The 26,459-nt window shown below is 43.5% G+C and overlaps 2 protein-coding genes across 2 annotated transcripts in view; one reads left to right on the plus strand and one right to left on the minus strand.

The window, feature by feature from the left end:
- Positions 1-26,459, plus strand: part of AAMDC (adipogenesis associated Mth938 domain containing) — a 284,239-nt gene that overhangs the window by 37,733 nt on the left and 220,047 nt on the right. The gene's annotated exons all lie outside the window — the stretch shown is intronic.
- On the minus strand, positions 11,427-25,595 carry CLNS1A (chloride nucleotide-sensitive channel 1A). The gene is made up of 7 exons (XM_073548635.1): positions 25,347-25,595; positions 25,012-25,163; positions 15,310-15,429; positions 15,121-15,231; positions 12,632-12,805; positions 12,289-12,379; positions 11,427-11,873 (listed from the first exon to the last, which is right to left on the minus strand). Exons 1-6 carry the CDS (start codon positions 25,472-25,474, stop codon positions 12,312-12,314), a joined length of 753 nt encoding a protein of 250 aa, XP_073404736.1. The 5' UTR covers positions 25,475-25,595; the 3' UTR covers positions 11,427-11,873; positions 12,289-12,311.

Consider the following 26,459-nt stretch of genomic DNA (forward strand, 5'->3'; position numbering starts at 1 on the left):
CCTTTACCCCCGAGGGTGGATTGCACGATGATGACCGGGCCAATTTTTACAATTCTGACCACTGTCCCTTTATGAGGTAATAACTCTGGAACGCTTCCATAGATCCTGGCGATTATGACATTGTTGGGAAGAAAAAAAAAAAAAAAATTGGCGAAAATGTCGCAATTTTCATGCCCTTAAATCACAGAGATATGTCACCTAAAATATTTAATAGGTAACATTTCCCACATGTTTACTTTACATCAGCACAATTTTGGAACCAAGTTTTTTTTTTGTTAGGAAGTTATAACGGTTAAAAGTTAACCAGCGATTTCTCATTTTTCCCAGTTTTTTTTTTTTTTCTTCTAGGGACCACATCACATTTGAAGTCACTTTGGGTAGGGGGGTCTATATGATAGAAAATTCCCAAAAGTGACACCATTCTAAAAACTGCACCCCTCAAGGTGCTCAAAACCAGATTCAAGAAGTTAATTAACCCTGCAGGTGCTTTAGGCTATGTGCCCACATAGCGTTTTAAGACGCACAGTGAAAACCAGACTCCTTCCCAGAAATTGCGCATTTTTTTCCACGCGATTTCACCGCGATTTTCTCAAGCGATTTGAAGCATCGCTTGGAAAGTGATTGACAGGTTGGTCACACTCGGCAAACAGTGTTTGACAAGTGTGAGCAGCTTTTTACTATTGAGGCCGCCTATGCGGCCTCAATAGTAAAAAGATAGAATGTTAAAAATGATAAATAAAAATTTAAAAAAAAAAAAATCAGGGTATATTTACCTTATTTACCTTCCGACATCCCGCGCTGCCATCCCGGGCCTCAGCGTTCCCAGTGATGCCTTGCGAGACCTGTGATGACGTTGGTCTTGCGTTACTATAGCGATCTCACGAGACCGCTAGAGTCACGCGAGACTACGTCATCACAGGACCTTGCCGCAAGGCATTACTGGGAACGCTGAGGCCCGGGATGGCAGCGCGGGACGTCGGAAGGTAAATATACCCCGATTTTTTATTCTTTTTTTTACAGGGGTATGGTACCCAGGGCCTGGAGGACAGTCTCCTCTCCTCCACACCGTGGGTACCAACCGCACATGAGACGCTTAACTTCCCGCATGGTGGGCATAGCCACATGCGGGAAGTAAGCGATTCTCATGCATTCCTATGGGTGCGGAATCGCGGCAATTCTTTGCGATTCCGCACAAAAGAATGAGCATGCTGCGATTTTTTCCGCGATGCGATTCCGCCGCGGAAAGAAGCGCAGCATTAGCACAGCATGTGCGGAATGTCATAGGAATGCATGGGGGGCGTTCTGTACACGATTTTTAAACGTTTTCGCGCCGAAAATCGCAGCAAAAACGCTTAAAAATCGCATCATGGGCACACAGCCTTACAGGAATTTTTGCAATGTTTAAAAAATAAAAATGAACATTTAACTTTTTTCACAAATTTATTTTAGATCAAATTTTTTTTTTATTTTACCAAGGGTAACAGGAGAAATTGGACCCCAAAAGTTGTTGTATAATTTGTCCCGAGTACGCCGATACCCAATATGTGGGGGTAAACCACTGTTTGGGCGCATGGCAGAGCTTGGAAGGGAAGGAGCACCGTTTGACTTTTTCCAACGCAAAATTGGCTGGAATTAAGATCGGACGCCATGTCGCGTTTGGAGAGCCCCTGATGTGCCTAAACAGTGGAAACCCCCCACAAGTGACCCCAATTTGAAAACTAGACCCCCTAAGGAACTTAACTAGATGTGTGGTGAGCACTTTGAACCCACAAGGGCTTCACAGAAGTTTATAACGTACCGCCATAAAAATAAAAAAACTTCCACAAAAACGATTTTATTCACCCCCAATTTTTTTAATTTTACCAAGGGTAACAGGAGAAATTGGACCCCAAGAGTTATTGTGCAATTTGTCCTGAATATGCCGATACCCCATATGTGGGGGTAAGCCACTGTTTGGGCACATGGCAGAGCTCAGAAGGGAAGGAGCGCCAGATTTCACTGTTCTGGTTTGCAGGTGCCATGACCTACTGGGAGAGGCCATGAGGTGCCTGAACAGCCGAACCCCCGCCCCATAAGTGACCCCATTTTACTAACTAAAACTCTCAATGAATTCATCTAGGGGTGCAGTGATCATATTGACACCATGAGTGTGTCACATTTTATACCATTGGGCAGCCATGCGGAGAGACTCAGGAGGAACAGAGTGCTATTTGCCTATTCAAGTGAATGGGTCTGTGCACCTCACTGTGTTTCCACGGACCGTGAGCAAAACACGCTGACATGTCCGTTTTTAATGTCAGCACGGGCCACAAAACATCCAGCACGCGTGCATACGCATAACATACATGGATGTCATCCATGCGACACATAGCAGCGTCGGTGAAGAAGCATTACAGTAAGCGCTGTTCCCCGGCGCTGGGTGCTAAAACACGGCTCTCATCATTCTCCCCTGCTTGTGATGATCGCCTGCAGAGCAGGGGAGAATGATGAGAGCCGTGTTCAGCACCTGGCGCCGGGGAACAGCGCTTACTGTAACGCTTCTTGCCTGGCGCCCATCCTTGTGGTCCTGATGCTGCGCACACACATGCCACAAGTGTGCCACGAGTATTGCACACACAGACACTGATATTTCCGTTACCGGAAATATCAGGACGCGTGAAAGAGGCGTTATAGCGGGTTTTTCTGTTTGGCAGCTGTCACACATTAAAAGACGCTTTTTATTGCAAAAAAAATAGTTTTTGCATCATCATATGTTCGATCGCAGTATTCCACAGGTTAAAGTGCCGGGAGCGGTCTGTGACCGCTCCTGGCAAATAGTGCCAGGTGTCAGCTGTGAGCTGACACCCGGCCGCGCAACCCCCGTGTGCGCGACCAATCGCTGAGACGTACCATTCCGTCCATGGTCAGACAGGCCCAGGGCACATGGACGGAATAGTATGTCTAATGTCAGAAAGGGGTTAAGTGAAATGTCATTTTCTAACACATCCCACTGCAAAGCTCTACAATGGCACTAGGCCCACAGCCCTGAAGGAAAGCATAAGGTTAGAGAAGTTAGGTGGGACATAGCGCTTCTAAGGGACAGGGGAAGAGTCTTGAGGAGATCATTTGCATATTCCCAGTGCCTTCTGGGATAAGTGAAGAGTCTCCGCGAGCTCAACGATCACTGGGTTTTGGCCGTTGCAGCTGAAAAGAGGAAATCGGAAAACCAGGGGAAGAGTCTTGAGGAGATCATTTGCATATTCCCAGTGCCTTCTGGGATAAGTGAAGAGTCTCCGCGAGCTCAACGATCACTGGGTTTTGGCCGTTGCAGCTGAAAAGAGGAAATCGGAAAACCAGGGGAAGAGTCTTGAGGAGATCATTTGCATATTCCCAGTGCCTTCTGGGATAAGTGAAGAGTCTCCGCGAGCTCAACGATCACTGGGTTTTGGCCGTTGCAGCTGAAAAGAGGAAATCGGAAAACCAGGGGAAGAGTCTTGAGGAGATCATTTGCATATTCCCAGTGCCTTCTGGGATAAGTGAAGAGTCTCCGCGAGCTCAACGATCACTGGGTTTTGGCCGTTGCAGCTGAAAAGAGGAAATCGGAAAACCAGGGGAAGAGTCTTGAGGAGATCATTTGCATATTCCCAGTGCCTTCTGGGATAAGTGAAGAGTCTCCGCGAGCTCAACGATCACTGGGTTTTGGCCGTTGCAGCTGAAAAGAGGAAATCGGAAAACCAGGGGAAGAGTCTTGAGGAGATCATTTGCATATTCCCAGTGCCTTCTGGGATAAGTGAAGAGTCTCCGCGAGCTCAACGATCACTGGGTTTTGGCCGTTGCAGCTGAAAAGAGGAAATCGGAAAACCAGGGGAAGAGTCTTGAGGAGATCATTTGCATATTCCCAGTGCCTTCTGGGATAAGTGAAGAGTCTCCGCGAGCTCAACGATCACTGGGTTTTGGCCGTTGCAGCTGAAAAGAGGAAATCGGAAAAACCGCGCGCCTATCGGCGCGCGAATTTGGGCTCATCCTTCATCGTTTTTAAGAAATCTCAAGATGGAAGAGGCCAGGAGCCATTTGGTGAGCTGCATTTCTTGCTACATGTTCACAGACTTACCAGTGGAAAAGCCAAACTTCACATGCCACAAATGCAAGCTTGTGTCCCTGTTGGAGGAAAAGTTGCAAAATCTCGAAGAGAGGTTAGCTACGTTGAAGATCATTAAGGAAGGTGAAGAGTTCTTGGACAGAGCAGAATTATCTCTTCATGTTACAGAAAGAGAAGAAATTCGAAGTGCACCTGAAGAAACAGAGGAATGGAGACATGTGACCCAGAGAAGCAGGAGGATCAGGAGGCAGTCAGCACCCATACTGCTCAGAAACCAGTACCAGGCTCTCACGCAGGAAAACAATGAAGAAATACATCAGGATAAGACTTTGCCAACAAGCAGCAACCTTGTACGCCTTCAGAGTCCTCCTGGATGGAGAAAGAAAAATGTTGTGAAGAAGAAACGGAGAGTTGTGGTCATGGGGGATTCCCTGTTGAGAGGAACAGAGGCCGCTATCTGCAGACCGGATATAACTTCAAGAGAAATGTGTTGTCTTCCAGGTGCAAAAATTAAAGATGTGTCTGACAGGATATCAGGACTCTTCAGACCTACAGATGACTACCCATTCCTGCTACTACATGTGGGGACAAGTGACACTGCAAGAAACGACCTGGAAACCATCTGCAGAGACTTTGAAGACTTAGGCAAGAAAGTGAAAGAACTGGGAGCGCAGGTGGTCTTCTCTTCCATCCTCCCAGTGGATGGCCATGGAACAAGGAGGTGGAATAAGATTCTGCAGGTGAACAACTGGCTACGTCGATGGTGCCGTCAGCAACGATTTGGATTTCTGGATCACGGAGTGAACTACTTATACGATGGACTACTTGCTAGAGATGGGGTGCACCTTACGAAGACTGGAAAGCATGTATTTGGAAGTCGCCTTGCTACACTTGTAAGGAGAGCTTTAAACTAGAACAACATGGGAAGGGAAGCAAAAGACCAGAAAAAGCCATACACCTGACAAATGCTATTGAGAACTCTGCTATTAGAAGTGGAAAGGAAGAACAAAGACGAAAGAATCTAATTAATAAAAATATTGGAGAAAGAGAAACCAATCACAAACTAAAATGTTTCTATACTAATGCACAAAGCATGGGCAACAAACAAGGAGAATTGGAACTACTAACACAGGAAAAGAAATATGATGTCATTGGAATCACTGAAACTTGGTGGGACAATACACATGATTGGAATACAAGACTAGAAGGATACAACTTATTTGCAAGAAACAGACTTGATAAACGAGGAGGGGGTGTCGCATTGTATGTTAGAAACGCGTATATCTGCACAGAGATTGAAGCTTCAGAGACTGGGAGTTCTGTGGAAACTGTTTGGGTAAGAATACAAGGACAGAACAATGGAAAGGACACCATTGTAGGCATTTACTACAGGCCGCCTGTGCAAGCTGAAGATATGGATGAACTCTTTATGCATCAAATGGCCAAGTTCTCCAAAAAATATGACATAGTTGTCATGGGAGATTTCAACTATCCAGACATTTGTTGGGAATCTCTCTCAGGCAAAACTAACAGGTCAAGGAAATTCTTATCCTCTCTTGCTGACAACTTTATCTTCCAAAAGGTAAGGGAGAAAACAAGGGGAACTGCTACCTTGGATCTAATCCTTATAAACAGGGAGGAAATGGTTGAGGAGGTAAAAGTGGCTGGGACCCTAGGAGGTAGCGACCATGCTATTTTAGAATTTTGGATAACTAGAGGCGGAAGACCTGTGAAGACTCAGACGTCAAGGTTAGATTTCAGAAAGGCAGATTTTAAGGGATTCAGAAAGAGAATTGGAGGGATCCAATGGCTGGATATCCTTAAAGACAAAAATGTCCAGGAAGGATGGGAAATCTTGAAAAATGAAATTCTCAAAGCACAGTTGTTAACAATTCCGAAAAGAGGGAAGAATAGGAAGCAGTTAAGGAAACCAGGATGGATGAACACAGAACTTAAGCACATGCTAAAAAGGAAGAATAAAATGTTTATAAAATGGAAAGAGGGGGGCATATCTAAAGAAGAATATAATGCTGTCTGCAGAACCTGCAGGGCACAAATCAGATTATCTAAAGCTGAAAATGAATTGAGGCTTGCAAGAGATGTCAAAAGCAATAATAAAGGATTTTGGGGATATGTCAAAAGTAAAAGAAAAGTCAAAGATGCTATAGGATTTTTACAGGATGAAAATGATGAAATGGTAAGACAGGATGTTGAGAAGGCTGAACTTTTAAATTCCTATTTTGCATCTGTTTTCTCTCAGAAAGGAAATGTAACATCAACTGTTATTCACTGTCCTATTAAGGGAATAGAAGAATCCAGGATATCTATAAACAGAAAGATAGTGAGGAAACACTTAGCTAGCCTAAATGAATTCAAGTCTCCAGGTCCAGATGAATTACACCCCAGAGTACTGAAGGAGATAGCAGAAGAAATTTTTGAACCCCTCTCTATAATCTTTGAAAATTCTTGGAGAACAGGAGAAGTGCCAGAAGACTGGAGAAGAGCAAATGTTGTTCCTATCTTCAAAAAGGGGAAGAAGGTGGACCCAGGTAACTATAGGCCGGTGAGTCTGACTTCTATACCAGGAAAGATCTTTGAACAAATTATTAAACAACATGTATGTCAATACCTGGATAAGAATGAAGTGATTAAACAGAGTCAGCATGGGTTTGTAACTAATAAGTCATGTCAGACTAACTTAATTTCCTTCTATGACGGTATCACTGATTGGGTGGATCAAGGAAATGCTGTAGATATAGTATATCTTGACTTCAGCAAAGCATTTGACAAAGTCTCTCATACAATCCTTATTGAAAAAATGATTAAGTATGGAATGGACAAGGCAACTGTTAGGTGGATTCATAACTGGCTTAGTGATCGGACCCAAAGAGTGGTCGTAAATGGCTGCACATCCAGTTGGAAGAATGTCTCAAGTGGGGTACCACAGGGCTCTGTCCTGGGCCCTCTATTGTTCAACATCTTTATCAACGATTTAGATGAAGGAATTGAGGGTAAACTGATTAAATTTGCTGATGACACAAAGCTAGGAGGGATAGCTAATACTAGAGAAGAGAGAGAGAGGATTCAAAAAGATTTAAATAAACTGGAGAAGTGGGCAGCAACTAACAGAATGGTTTTTAACAGGGAGAAATGCAAAGTACTACATCTGGGCAATAAAAATGGAAAAAGCATATATAGAATGGGAGGAATAGGGCTAAGTGACAGCACATGTGAAAAAGACTTGGGTATACTAATAGATCACAGACTGAATATGAGTCAACAGTGTGATGCAGCAGCAAAAAAGGCAAATGCAATTCTAGGATGTATTAACAGAAGCATACAGTCTAGATCACGTGAAGTCATTATTTCCCTCTACTCCTCTTTGGTCAGACCTCATCTGGAATATTGTGTCCAATTTTGGGCACCACATTTTAAAAAAGACATCAACAAACTGGAGCAAGTTCAGAAAAGAGCGACCAGAATGGTGACCGGTCTGCAAACCCTGTCTTATGAGGAAAGGTTGCAGGATTTGGGAATGTTTAGTTTGCAAAAGAGAAGACTGAGAGGAGACTTAATAGCTGTCTACAAATATCTAAAGGGCTGTCACATTGTAGAAGGATCAACTTTATTCTCATTTGCACAAGGAAAGACTAGAAGCAATGGGATGAAACTGAATGGGAGGAGACACAGATTAGATATTAGAAAAAACTTTTTGACAGTTAGAGTGATCAATGAGTGGAACAGGCTGCCACGAGAAGTGGTGAGTTCTCCTTCAATGGAAGTCTTCAAACAGAGGCTGGACAGACATCTGACTGGGATGATTTAGCGAATCCTGCTTTGAGCAGGGGGTTGGACCAGATGGCCCAGGAGGTCCCTTCCAACTCTACAATTCTATGATTCTATTCTATGATTCTATGATTCTATGACATGGTGGGGAACTCCAGGGCATTTCACACCTGACCTTGAGTCTTCCCTATTTTATCACCTGGCAGATGACACTCCAGGGCCTGAATTCTTGCATTTGTAGGGGCTCTACTCTTAACAGCCAGCATAAATTGTTCAAAGGTGGACATCCCTTTCTCTAGGTGACCAACGCAATGACGAGCCGAATTTCCTACCAATAGAAAGTCATCCAAATACAGGACAATTAATACAACCTACTCCCAGAGATGGGCCGTCATCTCTGCAGACAACTTGGTGAAGCTATGAGGAGCCATTGCGAAGCCAATTGGAAGGGCTCTAAACTGGAAGCGCTTGACTAACCCCCCCCCCCATGGCTACTGCAACTCTAAGGTATTGCCGCTTTTTTATTATTGACGTATAGATTCCAGTTAGAATGGTTGAATTCTCAGGAATTTATTTAGGTCCTTCATATCTATTAACACTCTAAAAGGAACGGTTCGTTTTTTTTTTTTAATTCGTTTATTGAACCATAGACAGGGTATACAAACTGACAATGATGAAAATACCATATAACACATATACGTTCCACAGAGCATTAATGTCAAACAGTATATGTATACCATTTGTGTATAGAATAAAATGTTTGTTTTTTTTGTTTTTTTTTTACTAAAATAAAAAAAAAAAAAAAAAAAAAAACAGGCGTAAAACCCCTTTCTGAAGCGGGAACTTCTAGTAGGACAGTCTTCTGCACCAGATCGGAGACCGACCCCTGTGGCCCGTTGCTCTCCTGAAGACTGAGGGGGACTCACCACAAACATTTAGTGCGAGACTGCATGGAACTTGTTTTAAACTGGATTTTATTAGGTCAAGAATCCAACCGCTTCCTGACATTTTTTTCCCAGGCAGGGAAGGAAGAGGATAGCTTTCCCCCCCCCCCCCCCACCTGTGCTGGAAGTCATTGGGGTATCCTGGAAGGAGGTTTCAAAAAAATGAAGCTCCTACTTTCCTTATCTGGTCCTCTCACCTATCCCACTCTCTGGAGGGCTTACTTTGGGTAAATCTCCTCTTACAGAAGAATCGCTTGTAGGCTGGGATGCATAAGTTAGGAAATCCTTTTTTGGCCTTACCAGCCTTCTCCAAAAGTTCATCCAGAAGATGGGTGAAACAGGTATTCTCCTTTAAACAGAATGGCACACAGATATGTTCTGGGCTGAATATTCCCTGGCCAGCATTTTAATCACAAGACCCTACGGGCCGCATTCGAAAGGGTTGCTGATCTTTCCGCTAATCGTACCGAATCTTCTGATAAAAATGCTGCTGCCTCTCGCATAAGTGGGATAGTAGCCAAAATAGGCGATACACCCAAATCATTAAGGCCCTGGTTGTACATGTTTAAACCACTGGTGGTTTTGGGGCCCCCGGGTGACATATCCCATGTACCTCTAACGAAAATGTCTGTTTTTTTTGAGGGGGATCATTCAAATTTCCCATATCCTGAAACGGGAGCGAGTTTCGTCCAGAAGCTCTTGCTACTGCCGCATCAAGTTATGTCCCAGATAGACAAGGAAGGCTCATCAAAAGGATATCACCTCTTAAATGACAGGGGGAAGGGAGCCTCTCTTCTCAGGTCTTTTCCACTCCCTCCGAATTGGGGCATGGATCTTTTCAGTTAATGGAAACGACCTACGCCTCTTCTGATCTAACCCTCCAAACATTATGTCCTGTATCGATTTTTCAGGTTTGGACTCGTCTATATTCAATGTAGCCCTCTCTACCTTTATGAGTTTGTCCAGTGTTACTGTTTGAGTAACTGGCAGACGAGGATGGCATCATTGTCTGAAATACTTGACATGTCTGACCCAGGGGATAACTGCCTAGCCTTTTTACCCTTCTTCCCCCTATAAAGCTCTTCCTGAGAGGTATTTTAGGAATTCTTTAACTTTTGCCCTCATGATGGGCCTTAAGTCACTGGCAAAGTTAGGGATTTCTTCCTCTACTGTCTAATCTATACAAGACTGGCAGTCTTTTTTTGGTAGGAATCGGGCAATACATTTCTGCAAAGTGTACACTTTAGCTTGGAAGAAAAAAAAAAAAAAAAAAAAAAAGACAGGATAGGAAAAAGCCTTATCACCAAGAGAACTTTCACAAAGATCACTTACCAGAGCGAGGCAATCAAACGGTACTGGATTAAAGGTACTGTCACACTTAGCGATGTACCAGCGATCCCGACCAGCGATATGACGCAGTCAGGATCGCTGGTGCATCGCTAAGTGGTCGCTAGTGAGCTGCCACACAGGCAGATCTCACTAGCGACATCGCTGGGGACGGGGGTCGCTACTTACCTGTCACACCAGGCGATCCTGCACCCTCCCACCCGTATCCACGCGTCGCTCGTCATCACAGCAGGAAGCTGACGAGAAACAGTCCTGGACGTTCTCACGCGGTCAGCGATTACCAGCAGGTTGTAGGTAAGTATCACACACAGCGATATCGCTAGCAATATCGCTATAACGTCACAAGTTATAGCGATATTGCTAGCGATATCGCTTAGTGTGACAGTACCTTAAGAGGGGAACATCTCAGGATGCTGAAGACTTGTCCAATTTCCTAGAGCTCCTCTGACTGGATCTGCTACTTCTTGCCGAATTCCCACTCTCACAGATACGGTTGTCACCAATACTAACAAGAGGATGACAACACTCCACATCAGGCTGCTGCTTGGAGACATGCATTATCCTGCAGCAGACATTGAGCAAGGAAGCGCTGAACCCAAACTCTTGCTGCCCTTAAATGCCGGAGCAGAGCTACTGTCCGCACCTCCAGGCTTCTCCGGTACCCCCGGAAGTTCCAGGTCATCAGGCTCCAGAGCAGTTACGGTCACGCCCCCAGGCCCACGTCATCCAGGAGTGCCTCAGAAAGGTGTGGCTCCAGACCTCTGAACATGCCAGCCGGCATGTGCCAGTGGGCAACTAGCTGCACCAGAGCAGCCCATCGCCGCGCCCAGGTTGCCGCTCACCTAAGCCTGAATACAAGGTGAAAGTCACCTTGGACCAACTGTGGCGCTTCTAGGGATCCCGCACCGGCTAAGGCAGGGAAGATACTGCTGCCTGAGCCAACCTGCCGGGCCTGGAAAACAATCTCCGGTCTTGAGGTACATTTGTAGGAATCCCCCTCCCACCCATCAAGGACAGGAAGCCAACCAATGTGAGGGAGAGGTGCCAACTTTTTAGCTTGTAGGTTTCCAGTCCTTGAAGGGCAGACCCCCTCTCTTTCGTGGTTCGGTTATGGGTGATCAATAAAAAAATATATTTACAAAACAGCTAACTATAGTGTATGGGGGCGCCGAAACAGACACACGTCACTCCTGACAAAACAGCCCCACCCCACAGGTTTGTGTTCGTACAATGTGTACAAAGCTATAAATACAGAACGGTCCTGATACCACTTGATACAAAACCTAGTTTATTAGACCATATTAAGAACTCTTACAAATACGGTCGGTTCTACAGAAGTGCTTGATGCTCTCCAGTCCAAATCCTATTAAATGAACAAGGGACTCAAGTTTCCAAATTAAGGTCCAGCATGATATAAAAGAAAACAAACCAAACAAAGCAGATAATCCAGTGCGAGGTGACTGGAGACTACAGTCCTAGTAAGCGCTACGGACCCCAATTGATGCTTCTTCAGGAGTTCTGGCCATCTGGTAAACCTGGGGAGGTCGCTGGCATCCAAACTTGTCAGCTATTAATTCCAGTCTAAAAAATAAATCTGTTGCTTAGGAGTCGGCACATAGCGTCCAGGATGCGGACTATCCTCGGAATGACTACAGTCTAATGAAATGACGATGATGGCACATGGTGATTGGAGCTGCACACAGCGAATCCTCCTGCATCTGAGGATACAGCAGTGGTTTGTTACACACATAACGACGCTGGAAAGACTAATGCAATGCAGTTATAAACGTCATGCCTCATGATCGTCGTCAGAGCTGAGGACTGGCTAACGGGGACTGTGTGATCAGAGACACTGCAGGACACCAGTATTAATGAGTAGGGGGGAAAATCTGTGTAAAATAAGGATGGACTGAGTGATACATAGCAAGAGTGCGGGGATCTCAAGGAATATACAGGGGATACCCACCGGTGCAATATCCAGGGAAATGGGTACAGACGTAACAAGGGTACATACCACAGCTACTAGCTATTTATATTGCCATCATTTCTTTATGGGTTGTTGTGTGGGGTTGTTTGGTTCCTTCCAGCTCAATTACATACTACACTTACAGGAAAATAGTAAACGCTACTTACGGTGCTCACGTAAGTGCAAACAGTCAGTGATCAACGTCTGCATCTTCAAACTGTCCAGCCTCTGTGGGTGCAGCCTCCACGTCCATGCCATCTAGAAAGCACAAGGCGGCATTACAGTGAGGGTACAGGAACCTCTGCCAGCATTTGACACCCAAACCACAAGACATAGATTGCACATTTTTTGCAAGAGGTCTGGATGGTATGGGCGTTGCTGTTTTACACTGCAGTGTTCTTTGTGTGAATGCATCAACCCCTGATGCAGAGACTCGTCTCAATAAGACGCTGCTCAGTGTAATCCCATACACAGCTAATATGACTATTACACTCCAGTCATTAAGTTTACCTTCATAATCCACCGCCGATCCTTCAGTGCGGACCCCGGCCATGGTGTGCTGATTGGCAATGGAAGTGGCCAGCATGCCTTCTAACCGCTGCAGAGTAGCCTGACCTTCAGAAGTGAGGTGGGACAAACCTTCCTCATAGGTATAAAATGTGGGGATGTCACCCAGTCCTTGTTCTGGAGGAAGCAAAGAAAACAAAAATCGATTATTTTAGTCTTAATTACACCCATACCTAAAGTAATTTTTACACGATCACACACGGATCCACTTGGGAATAGGATAGTCCAGGTCTGTACGATTACGCAGATACCAAAAGTGAAATTTTTTTTGAATCAAGTGGTGGAAAAAAAAAAATATATAGGAAATGGATATGAAATAAAAAAATTAGCTCGAGTCACCAATTTCCAAAACCTGTAACATTTTTATTTTCTAATCGATGGGAGCTGTGTGAAGAATCGTTGTTTTTCCATGGTAACCTGATGTTTTTATTGATACTATTTTTGGGGTTTATACCACGCTCATTGAATTTTCTTGAGGAACTGCGTCAACCAAAAATCAGAAATTCCATTTTTGTTTTTACTCTTTACAAATCAGGTTAATTCATTTTAGATTTTCATACAATCGGACATTTATGAACACGTGGCTACCAAACGCGATTTTATTTATTTTTTTACATATCTTTATTGGGGAACAGGGGGTGGGGGGTGATTTGAATAAAAAAAAATATTTTCCAAACTTTTCACTTTACTTATATTTTGTCAGTGCCCAGGGAACGTGAACCTACAGATAGTCCGATATCTTTTACCATGTACAACAATACCACAGTATTGCTGTATATGGTGTAAATCACAGACTGCTATGACACCCGATCGCAGGTTGGACATCCTAGAGGAGATCACACGGCAGTTCCGAAGGGAGTCCGGCCGGCCCCCTGCTTTTATCACAACCCATCGGTTCCCGGTTATCTGGTGTCCAGCCAGGACTGAGGAACTTAAATGAGGCTGACAGCAACAACATGTCCACACCCAAAACTTCTCTGGTCTATTGCGGCAACATAAGGATGTTGCTGATGGATCGGATGCAGAGAGGATTATGAAGACAGCCGACAAAAGGTTTTTTATTTTTCTTCATTGTCATGAGTCATGTACATTTTTTTAACCTAATTGAAACCAGATGGTGATCATTTTTGTGTAATCTGTATTTCTGTTTGCAGATTATAGTACTCTGCTTTCTGTACATTTATGGAAGCTGCTCTCTTGCCTGTTTGGAAATATCGACATATGCATGTATATATAGCACAAGACATTATAGGGGACCCCATTTATTCCCTTGGGAGAGTTTTCTACAAATGTTCTCATGTTTAGTGACATGCAGATGTCATTATGCAGCAAAGGTGGACAGCTCCATAAGAAGACAAATAAAGTTATGGATTGTGAGAGGCTGCGCAAAAAAAAAAAAAAAAAAAACACTTTGAAAAGGGGAACAAGTAGCATAATGTAAAATTATTTGTTATCACTATAAATCGTACCGACTCATACACAAGTAATACCCTGATAGTGGCCCTGTCAGTCTGACCCAGAGAATAAAGTTATGTTGCAAAATTTACAAAGTGAAAAATCAGTGGCGGTATTGGCGTTTTTCTCAACCCCCTCAGAAAGTTAATAAATTAATCTGAAATTTATGTGTACCCCAAAAAGGTAACATATATGATGATAAATGGGAAAGATACAACTAAGCCGTCAGGAAGAACAGAATTCTGATAAAAAAGGTGGCATCAAAAACTACAAACTTGCACCTCAATAAACAAAATCCTAACATCTACATCAATGGCAAAAAAGTTATAAGAAATATTAGGTTGCTAGAATATACCTTTAAGACAGGCAGGTGTACCTTATTGCAGGCAGGCATCAGTCAGTAGGGATGAACTCAGCAATACATAGTAGTTTGTATGGAGGACAGAGACTACCTCCAACTTTACAATGCAAGAGCAGGTAGAGGGGCACGAGAAGCGGGTGGGCGGGCGAATGGGAGAAGGGACATATGGACGCGTGCACCTCATCATTTCTGGGCCCTCAACTCCTGTATATAATGTATCACAAGAGCCGGCAGCTTAGGAACAGACAATAGTACGGCAGCCTCTGACGTCACTGATGTCAGACGTGGCCGGCCCACTGTGCTGCACCCAGACAATGCAAGTAGCTGTGGCTATGAGCGATTGGGGCCTGGTGGAAGCGTGTGGGCTTAATAAAACAAAGTAACCCCAGGCCCCAGTGTGCCGCACAGTTTGCCAGGGTGTTTATACAGTGACTCAGCTGAGCAGCATGTGTCACTCAGTCCCATAAACCAGTAATGGCAGTAATACCCTGATGGCGGCTCTGCTTTTTACTAATTGACAGCAAGCACAGTTTTGAAAAACAGCAAGACAGACAACGTACGTTAGAAATTTGCAGTTTCTCCTTATACAACAGACTTATATAAGAAGATAGCTCACCGTGTGCCTCCACATCATACTCTTCTCCTTCAAAGTCGTCCGATGAATATTCATCGTCGATATCAGGGTGGAAGGCCTGACAGTAACACAAGGCATTGAACATCTCCTCCACTGAAATCAGGACACAGGAGACTGAATACAGAGACAAGAAAACATCACATAATCCAAATCCACCAATAAGATGCCTACAGTCAGACTTATTCTCAGGAACAAAGCGGATTTCAGTGATTGGCTCCTCATCGTTTTCGTCATCCTCCTCCTCGTTATCTTCTCCCTGATCGTTCATATTTGCTTCGTTTCCATCACCGTCTACAACAAACACATAAGATAAATAAAAAAAGGCTTAAAATGTATAATATATCCTATATTATACCCCAGAGCTGCACTCACTATTCTGCTGGTGCAGTCACTGCGTACATACATTACTGATCCTGAGTTACATCCTATATTATACCCCAGAGCTGCACTCACTATTCTGCTGGTGCAGTCTGTCAAAGAAATGGTTAATCCTAGTTCTCTAAACTCACTGAAAAACTTATAACCCATGACATCATTTTAATTGTTATCATCTGTCTACGTGATAGGATAATTCTGCCAGTGGTCAGTTCCAAATCTCTCTCATAATAAATGTTTAAATATGTTGAGGCCAAATCCAGTTTCTGGCCAAAACACACTAGCAGGATGTAGTTCCACAAATTGTTAAATTAATAAAAGGGAAATGCCAAAAACTCCCATCACCTCCAATTAAATATATCTTCTAGACTAACACATAATATACTTTGACATTTCTGTTATATAACTATTGTTTTTGCCAAGTATCCACCATTTTGAATTGTTACACAACATTACAGAAGTATCCATATTTGTTCATTTCCTCTTTCTGATTTACTATAAAAGATCTACCCTGACCCTCCCAATAAAGGAGATTAACTTGAAAGACAAGCCACCTGTGTCTCTCTCTTTATTCTTCCACTCCTAGGATCCTAGGTAAGAGAAGCTCTAAATGAGCTTTACCCGAGGTTGGTGACTATAAGAAGAAATCCCGGCGCTGACAACTTGGAGGCCCCAGCGAGATTGCATTCCCCTTTAACTATCGATTTGGACTGAAAAAGATTGCCTTGCTTTGTCGGAGGGAGAGCAGAAAGAGGACCCGGGTAAGTGAGCATTTTTGCTCGCATCCTTTCTTGTCTCCCTCAGACAAGGTAGGTAGGTCAGTCTGTCTGGATCTTTGAATGGGAATCCCCTCGGGTAACAAAATTTAGGTTTATTATTTTATTTTTTTTTTCTCTTTGCTTTAATCTATTTTGCGTTTTTGTCTGTTGTTGCATATTTGCACTTGTTCATCTGTCTAAAAATACTAACCATCTTAACATTCTAATATTGTGTGCTTAATTGTTGTTGCAAAGCAAAGACCGGGCAATAGACCAAAAGTGCTGTTAACAATTGTTTTGTTTCAGGATGAAGTGCGATGATTTTCCATTTGTTTTGTCTGTATCTGTAATAAAGGTTCCTGTCTTTCTGTTTGTAATGATATCAGTGTTTGTTAATATTGAAAATATTGCAATCAAATTGTCTTGATCCTGCTTTGCTATACTTGGTTTATGTTTGTTCTAACTTTTATTCTTCTATTGTTTGTTGATGCCTTGTCAAATGTTAATTGATAAGTAGTACTGATAATGCTGTCTTGATATGTTGCTATATCAGTGTTGTGGAGAACTAAGCTGCGCTGTTGAGATTGAGAGATGGAAGCGATTTAGCAGAGAACATGATAAATGGATTAAGAAACATGGTTATGAGAAGCAAGTGGCCCCATGGATGAGAACAGCTGAGCAACATGATTCCATATTTTAATACTGATTACGAGAGGGAGTTCGCCCAGAATAGGAGAGGGAGAAATCAGGTAGCGCAGGGACGAGCAGCAGCCCCTCCTTTACAGCGCAGTCTGTGTCCGCAGCTCCCTCCGCCCCTTTGAGTGTTAGTAGGGAAATCTCTCTTAGTGACTCAAATGTTACCAGTAGTTGCAGTCCTACAAGGGGCAGAATCCAGTTGGTAAGTAGTAAAAGGATAAGAATTGGTTGATTGTTTGGTGTGAATCTGAAAACCCCACGTTATTGGAAGTCTGAGGAAAAGATTACTGGAGGAGTTGGTTGGTGGGCAGGCATAACGTGGCTTGGACCTGTGAGCGTGTATATTTTGACTATAAATATTCATTTTAGAGTACCTCGAGATATCCCGGTCAATTGTGAGATAGCGAAGATTTGGAAGTGCAGGAGCCAGTTATTGCCTGGTGGCTTTGAGACACTTTGAGATGAATACTAGTCTGTGAAGTGTACGTGTTACATGTCATGTGAAAATTGTTTGCATTCGGTTACTATAGTAAAGTGTGAGAAGATTAAGATCTGATTGGTTTCTGGAAAGAATACATTTGACGCCAGTTGTTCCCCATCAGTACAAGAGAGTAAATAAGTTGTATAGAGTATTCTCTTGTCATGTAAAAAGTTGGTCATACATCTTAGAGACTAGATGGTACATGCCAAGGTGGCAAGATATGGTTTCACATGATTATTATTTTGATTTCTCTAAAACAGACTCAGGAATAGATTTGGCATGCTCAGAGTCTAGCGAGAATCCAGGTTCTGATTCTGCTGTATGAGGAGTATACAGCGCTTGTGTTTGGAACTGTGTTGTTGACAGTAATCTGTCTAATTGTTTGGGAGAGTATGTATCAGCATCAGGACAGAACAGAGAGCTGCGGTTTATGTTATTGCTTTGATAGTGGGATTGCTGGCTATTGTAGGTAGACCAGTGGGATCCCACTAATACATAACAGGGCTGAAGATAGGGGTCGCTACCTTTGACAGCTGTTATGGGTGCTGGGCACACTAGGTACATAACGGGGCTGAAGACAGGGGTCGCTACCTTTGACAGCTGTTATGGGTGCTAGGCACACATGGTCAGGACAGACTACGGATCCGAGATATAAGATAAAGGACCTGCAGGATTATGAAGCAGTTAACGATACCGCTGACAATTCTTGAAAAGGCAGAAGTGCCAAGGAATTGATTTTTGGATGCTGAGAGATACGAGTGTTTAAGTAAGGAGCATGCTGTATGGATTGGAAAATGTGATTATGGTGTGCAAGTTGCAGCGTGGATCAGAACCTCTGAATGATATGGTCTGTTTTAATACTAAGAATGATGACGTTATTACTAAGAAGTTATGATGAATGATGAAGTTAATACTAAATGTGATGACGTTAGAGAGAATGTACTGTATGTCAGGCAATCTGCAGCGTCTCCACACACAGGCTGCTCCCCCTTCTCAAGATCAGTTTGTGCTTCCGCAGCTCCCTCCGCCCCTGTAGTAGCGGAGGGGATGAGACCGGCTCCCCCCTTAAGCAGCCCAAAGAGCGAAGTTATGTGCTGACAGGAGATTTCTGCAGCCTTAACATCTGTATAATTCTATACACCCCATGTCTGGTAGACCCTGGTGATATACCATCAGCCAGAGGTCCCATAGGTGCCAAACACGGGGGGGAGGAATGATCCCCATGTCTCCGCAGATGCAAACTAGCTGACTTGTATATGATGCTTCTCCTCTATACTTGTTACCCTTGGGTTGCCACAGGGGTTCACAGACAGTTTCTCCACTCCGGTAAGGAACAGCCCCAAGCAGTTCCTACGGAGGGGAGAAAATGAGGAAACATTTTACATTACACTTGCAGACAACCCCAGAGAAGCTAGATTTGTAAAAATATGTTACTGATAGGATTGAAGGAAGATCTGAGAACAGAAATGATGAGAGTACAGTCAGAATGTATATACAATCGCTTCCCATGTTTAGGGGATAGAGGACCAGATTAACAATAGGAAAGTAAAGAAACAGCAGAAGGCAACTCCTGTTATGGTGAATATAACTCCGGATGCATTTAATAATGCAATAGTGAATGCTGTGAAAACTGTGGTCCAGGTGGCAGGTATAGGTATACATCACAGGGTAACAGTGGAGAGAGAAGAAAAGAAAAGATGGGATAACAAATCCAGAGAAGTGTAAACCAGAATAATGGTTCCCCCACGGGATGGTCCAATCACTATGACATAATTGAAATGTCCTCCTGGGAAACAAATGAAATATTTAATTGATACGGGGTGAGCCGTACTATAATATATAAGTAAAAGGATATGCCACAACAATTCAAACTCAGGATCTTTTGTTTACCACAATTCATGACAGGGAAAATGGTACAGGGATTAGGAGCAGGTGGAATAGATCATCCCTTGTATGAAACAAAACCTATGAATGTGTGAATAGCACATACTACATACTTGTGTGCATAATTACTAGTCAAAGATAAATGTCCTATAATCTTGATAGGTGCTGATATCCTGAGTACTATGAATGCAGTTTTTTTTATTAAGTTTGGAAGAAAGGCATTACTGTTACAGGCCCATTGTCTGAAGAAACCCTCTCACAATGATGTTGCTAATTTAGCTAGATGGCGAGAAAAACTGCAACTGACCAAGATGAGGAAATAATGCAAATGCTCGAGCAGATACCAGCTGCAGTATGGGTAAAGGATAAGACAGGTGTTGGTTTAGGATAGTAAAAGTATTCATTAGATTGAAGCCAGAAACTACCGGTGCGTATTAGACGATATCCCCTGAGCAGAGAGATCAAACAGGTACTGTATGTTTAATGGAAAAGGCTTCCTTGTTAATATTTTTGTACCATGAAGTATGTAAGGTCTAAAGAGGTAAGGTCTAAAGAGGTAACTGCTAATAGCAAAGGAAAAAGTTGTTTTCTTAGGTCATTGCATTTCACTTCAGTTGAAACACATAACACCAGAAGAAAAAGCCATAAGCCAAGCAATGGAGCTCAGTTCCATCTGCCACTGAGTATATTCCTGGGGCTGACCAGCTACTGTAGAGAAGTCATGCCAACTGACCTCGAAAGCAAAAGAGGGGTTCTATTTGCACTGTCATGAATGGGGGGACATGCTAAGGGTATACTGTATTTTTAACATGGCTACTTGCCAATGTGCAAGAGACACCAATCCCTAATGTAGATCAAGAGTTTTATATAGATGTGTCACAGGTTTATCAAAATGAAGTACCTTATACAGGTTATTTATTCAATAGTTGATCAATATAAGGTGGTACAAAGTAAAGCTTTGCCTTCTAGGATGTCTACTTGAGAAGCTGAATTGAAAGCACTTGCTGACGTGTGTGTAATCGCTGAACATTTGACAGAAAATAATTTTACAGATAGCCGCTATGCATTTTGCATCTGCCATGATTATGGTCCCATATGGAAGAGCAGAAAGTTTGTTGGTTCCTCTGGTAAGCCCATTTAAAAATGCAGAATTGGTGGCCCAGCTTCTCAGAGCATTGGAGCTGCCTAAAGAAAGTTGCTATAGTGAAAGTGCAAGCTCACACTAAGGAGCGCACTAAGGAGGCTGAAGGTAATAACTGAGCTGATATTGCAGCCAAGGCTGCTGCTTTATTCCCTCTTCCCGCAGGAACATACACTGTACAGGTGTCGGGGGAGGTGGATCTTCAATTACTCCAGAGCCTGCAAGAACAGGTCTCTGCACCAGAAAAGGAAGAATGACAAAGGCACACAGGTGCGAAGGAAGAAGATGGATTGTGGAGAGCGGACGGTAGATATTGCTTGCCTAGGGCGCTGTTCCCTATGGTATGCTCCCTCTCCCACGGATTAACACGCCAATCCAAGGATGGAATGGTAAGCCAGGTAAAAGCAAGTTGGGTCACACCAGGGTTCCATTATGCTGCTGCAAAATTCGTACAGGGATGTATAATCTGCACATGCCATAATGTGGGAAAAACAGTGAAGGTGCCACCAAAATGCACCCCCAGGCCATTGCACCCTTTTCAGCGACTGCAGATTGATTTCATTCGGCTTCCAAGAGTAAGCAACTATGAATATACGCTGGTATGTGTGGATCTTTTCTCCAATTGGCCAAAGTCATGGCCCTGTGCTCATGCACATGCATGAACTGTGGTTAAAAAGCTAATGTCAGAAGTTGTTTGCAGGTTTGGAGTGCCAGAGGTAATTGAAAGTGACCAAGGTAGTCATTTCACATCACAAGTGTGCCAAGGGATCACCTGAGCCTTAGGAATGGAGCAATCATTTCCCACTCCCTATCATCCGCAGAGCAGTGGCAGGGTGGAAAGGTTAAATGGTACACTGAAATTGAAAATTCAGAAAGCAATGGCAGAAACAGGTAAACCATCGACTGAGTGTCTTCCCATTGCATTGTACACTGTTAGGGTAACTCCCAACCGAAAGACAAGTTTAAGTCCATATGATGCATTGTTTGGGAGCCCTCCCAAGACAGGATTGTACTTTCCCCAGCAGATGCAGGCCTCTCATTCAAATATTACGGCCTATGTGGGCGTATTACAACAGGTGTTGCAGCAAATTCATACGCGTGTTTTCAGTTCCCTTCCAGATCCGTCCTCCTTATCAGGCTCGCATGACCTTAAGCTTGGAGATTGGATGGTAACGCGAAAGCACCTGAGGAAAAGTCTAGATCCTCACTTTGAAGGACCCTACCAAGTCCAGCTGATCATGCCCACATGTGTTAAGCTGGAAGGAAAGTCTGCCTGGATTCACACGTCTTACTGCAAGAAATTCTACAAGAATTAAAAGAATGGAATTTGGGAAATGCTATCCATTCTTGCTTTTCACTGTGATTATCTTAGGAGGATTCCTAAAGGAGCTGAAGGTGCATGTGCACTGGCTAGATTAGAGCCAGTCACCTGGGTATGGAATGAGAATGATTTCCCTTATAAAAATGTCCCTGATCACATGATAGCAAAGCGTAGTGCACCCTCTCCATAGCCACCCAAGCATTTAATGCACACTCCATGGTATCTTAAAACTGGGATGGTTCTCACTGGTCCTTTGGGAATTATGTTCGGAACTCTAAGAAATGCTCAGATGATAGAAGAATTGGGTGATATCTTTGATAATGTAACTGAGTATTTATGTGACGCCATCAATATAGAATCTGCTTATATGAGACAGTTCATTGTTATAACTAACCAACACTCTATGGTGCTTGACTATCTTACAGCATCACAAGGGGGATTCTGTCAGGTAGTCGGACCTGCATGCTCTCACTATATCGATCCATCTGGACTGATGAGAGTCACTCATGACATAGAACAAGCTAGGCTGATAAAGGAAGGAATACGGAAGGTTAATTCCCTGGAGGACCTGCCCCTCCCTGAATGGCTCGCATGGTTAAATCCTTTGAATATGTTTAAAGGAATAGGCGGATGGATATCAGGAATAATTCATTTTCTAATTCAAGCAGTCTTTGTAATATTGGTTATTGCAGTAATGATGAGAATATTTGTTTTACTCATAAAGAAAATTCTTGGCTCTAATTGTAAATATTTTCCAGGTAAACAAAGCTAGAATCAATACTGACTGATATAAAGCAAACCCAAGTGATGACGACCTTCATAACCACTGTTCAGCATGACTGTATATTCTGCAACAAGCAAACTTCAGTAGACTTGGCGGATTGTATGCATTGTGGAAAACCACTGGTTTGAGCAAAGACAAAGGCTCTACAAAGAACTACAATGATAAAGATTACATGCATTATGGACTTTAAATGATTAACACTTACTAATGAATAAAGATATATATATATATATATACTAATATATCAAAATATATGTTATAATGTATTACAGTAATTATGAATTTACTATATCTTATTAACATGTTACACACAAAACAGACATAAAACTCCCCTCAATAAAATCTGTATTCCTCTGAGATAGGGCAATAAATTAAAGAGAAGTAGGGAAAGGAGGTCTGATTCACAGGTATAATCTGAATGGATACACAGAAGGACTGGTATCCCATGATATACATAGGACAAGCCATGTATTTTGTGAAGTAGGGTTATCTTGCAGGCCTTGGATAAAGGTAAGGTGAGATAGATGTAAAGGTAGACAGATAATAAAAAGAGGGGAGTTGTCAAAGAAATGGTTAATCCTAGTTCTCTAAACTCACTGAAAAACTTATAACCCATGACATCATTTTAATTGTTATCATCTGTCTACGTGATAGGATAATTCTGCCAGTGGTCAGTTCCAAATCTCTCTCATAATAAATGTTTAAATATGTTGAGGCCAAATCCAGTTTCTGGCCAAAACACACTAGCAGGATGTAGTTCCACGAATTGTTAAATTAATAAAAGGGAAATGCCAAAAACTCCCATCACCTCCAATTAAATATATCTTCTAGACTAACACATAATATACTTTGACATTTCTGTTATATAACTATTGTTTTTGCCAAGTATCCACCATTTTGAATTGTTACACAACATTACGGAAGTATCCATATTTGTTCATTTCCTCTTTCTGATTTACTATAAAAGATCTACCCTGACCCTCCCAATAAAGGAGATTAACTTGAAAGACAAGCCACCTGTGTCTCTCTCTTTATTCTTCCACTCCTAGGATCCTAGGTAAGAGAAGCTCTAAATGAGCTTTACCCGAGGTTGGTGACTATAAGAAGAAATCCCGGCGCTGACAAGTCACTGTGTATATACATTACTGATCCTGAGTTACATCCTATATTATACCCCAGAGCTGCACTCACTATTCTGCTGGTGCAGTCACTGCGTACATACATTACTGATCCTGAGTTACATCCTGTATTATACCCCAGAGCTGCACTCACTATTCTGCTGGTGCAGTCGCTGTGTACATACATTACTGATCCTGAGTTACATCCTATATTATACCCCAGAGCTGCACTCACTATTCTGCTGGTGCAGTCACTGCGTACATACATTACTGATCCTGAGTTACATCCTGTATTATACCCCAGAGCCGCACTCACTATTCTGCTGGTGCAGTCACTGTGTACATACATTACTGACCCTGAGTTACATCCTGTATTATACCCCAGAGCTGCACCCACTATTCTGCTGGTGCAGTCACTGTGTACATACATTACATTACTGATCCTGAGTTACATCCTGTATTATACCCCAGAGCTGCAGTCACTATTCTGCTGGGGCAGTCACTGTGTACATACATTACTGATCCTGAGTTACATCCTGTATTATACTCCAGAGCTGCACTCACTATTCTGCTGGTGCTGTCACTGTGTACATACATTACTGATCCTGAGTTACATCCTGTATTATACCCCAGGGCTGCACTCACTATTCTGCTGGTGCAGTCACTGTGTACATACATAACTGATCCTGAGTTACATCCTGTATTATACTCCAGAGCTGCACTCACTATTCTGCTGGTGCAGTCACTGTGTACATACATTACTGATCCTGAGTTACATCCTGTATTATATACTCCAGAGCTGCACTCACTATTCTGCTGGTGCAGTCACTGTGTACATACATTACTGATCCTGAGTTACATCCTGTATTATACCCCAGAGCTGCACTCACTATTCTGCTGGTGCAGTCACTGGGTACATACATTACATTACTGATCCTGAGTTACACCCTGTATTATACTCCAGAGCTGCACTCACTATTCTGCTGGTGCAGTCACTGTGTACATACATTACTGATCCTGAGTTACATCCTGTATTATATACTCCAGAGCTGCACTCACTATTCTGCTGGTGCAGTCACTGTGTACATACATTACTGATCCTGAGTTACATCCTGTATTATACCCCAGAGCTGCACTCACTATTCTGCTGGTGCAGTCACTGGGTACATACATTACATTACTGATCCTGAGTTACACCCTGTATTATACTCCAGAGCTGCACTCACTATTCTGCTGGTGCAGTCACTGTGTACAGATATTACCCCAGAGCGGCGCTCACTATTCGGCTGTGCACACACGCTCTCTCTATACTCACCGACTACCTTGCCGTTGACCATCTTGCCGTCCACCATCACGTAGATGTGCTCCTCCGGGTAGCTGGCGGTGTCTCTGGAGATGGCGTGGAGACTAATGGACGGATATTCCAAGGAGAAGCCGAGACCGGAGCCGTTCAGCCACGACAACCGACTACAAGGAGAACAAATGAGCTGAGAACCTGACAGTTGTCACAAGGACATGAACTTGTCTCTCTGCTCCTGGGAAAGCTGGGTGACACCACGAGAAGCCGAACTCCCTGTCACCAGAAATCCCCAGGAGCCAGTAAAGACCAGCACAGGCCATCCACAATGGCAGCCGGCGGCTCCCTCTCACCTTATGTTGATATACAGGGTCCCGGTCCCCAACCGGTGCCCGCCCCACACCGCCTCAGTCCGGGGCTGCAGCCGCCTCACATCCTCCTCGTCCTCGGGCGGCGGGAAACTGCTCAACACTCCCAGCATGACTGACCGAGCGAGTGCCGCCGTGCCAAACACCACGTGACCAGGTCCAGGCTGCGACCTGCTCCCAGCAAGCACCGCGCGCCGCCCTAAAACTTGACAGGCGCAGACCGGAAGTGACGCAGATGTACCCGCCGCGCTCAACGTCACTTCCGGTTTGGCTGTGGAAACCATAGCAACGCTTTATGCCCGGTGCGGCGCCGGGAAAAGACTCAGTGAACCCGGTCAGTGCGATAAAGAAGGGTCACATCAGTAAATAATGTGACAGTGTCACACCTCGAGCTCTCACTGTGTGAGTGGAAACTAAAAGACGCTTCTGTTTTTTTCAGAGCTGAGGGTTTGCTGCAGTATATCAGTGTAGAATGCGCTTCTCTTTTTTTTTCTGGCTTCCCACACTCCAGGTAACAAATCACAGATTTGAGTGTTGCACTTGGCTTCCATTCAGTGACAGTCAGCAGAGATCCAGAAAATGGCGTAGAAATGAAGCAAAATTAGAAAATCAGAACTCTAGTTAATGGTGTTATCCAGGATTAGAGAAAAAACCCCACACATGGCTGCTTTATTTCAGGAACAGCGCCACCTTTATCTGCAGGTTGTGTCTGGTATTGCAGCTCTGAAGGGATGTGACGCTTGGTTGTAATACCACACACAGCCTGTGGTCACAAGGGGGGCGCCGTTTCTGAATTGATTTCTCTGTGTCTTTCTGGTGCTGGACAAGGCCGACACAACCTATTTAAAGCAGAGGAATGGCGGTCAGACATCTTAAAGGGGTTATTCCCATCTGTTCTGTCCTTGTGACATAAAAGATGGGAATCGTCATCTAATGATCGAGGAGGGTCTGATCTTTCATCCTGAGATTAATGGTGTGGCACTACATCCCCTTGAATGTTTTTACATGCACAGCAACAGCTCTAACGTCTCCTTCACATGTTCAGTATTCGGTCAGTAATTTTCATCGGTATTTGTAAGCCGAAATCAGGAGAGGAAC

Source organism: Dendrobates tinctorius, unplaced genomic scaffold, assembly GCF_039654945.1.
Source record: "Dendrobates tinctorius isolate UK_male_01 unplaced genomic scaffold, ASM3965494v1 ptg000157l, whole genome shotgun sequence".
Taxonomy (NCBI): Eukaryota; Metazoa; Chordata; class Amphibia; order Anura; family Dendrobatidae; genus Dendrobates; species Dendrobates tinctorius.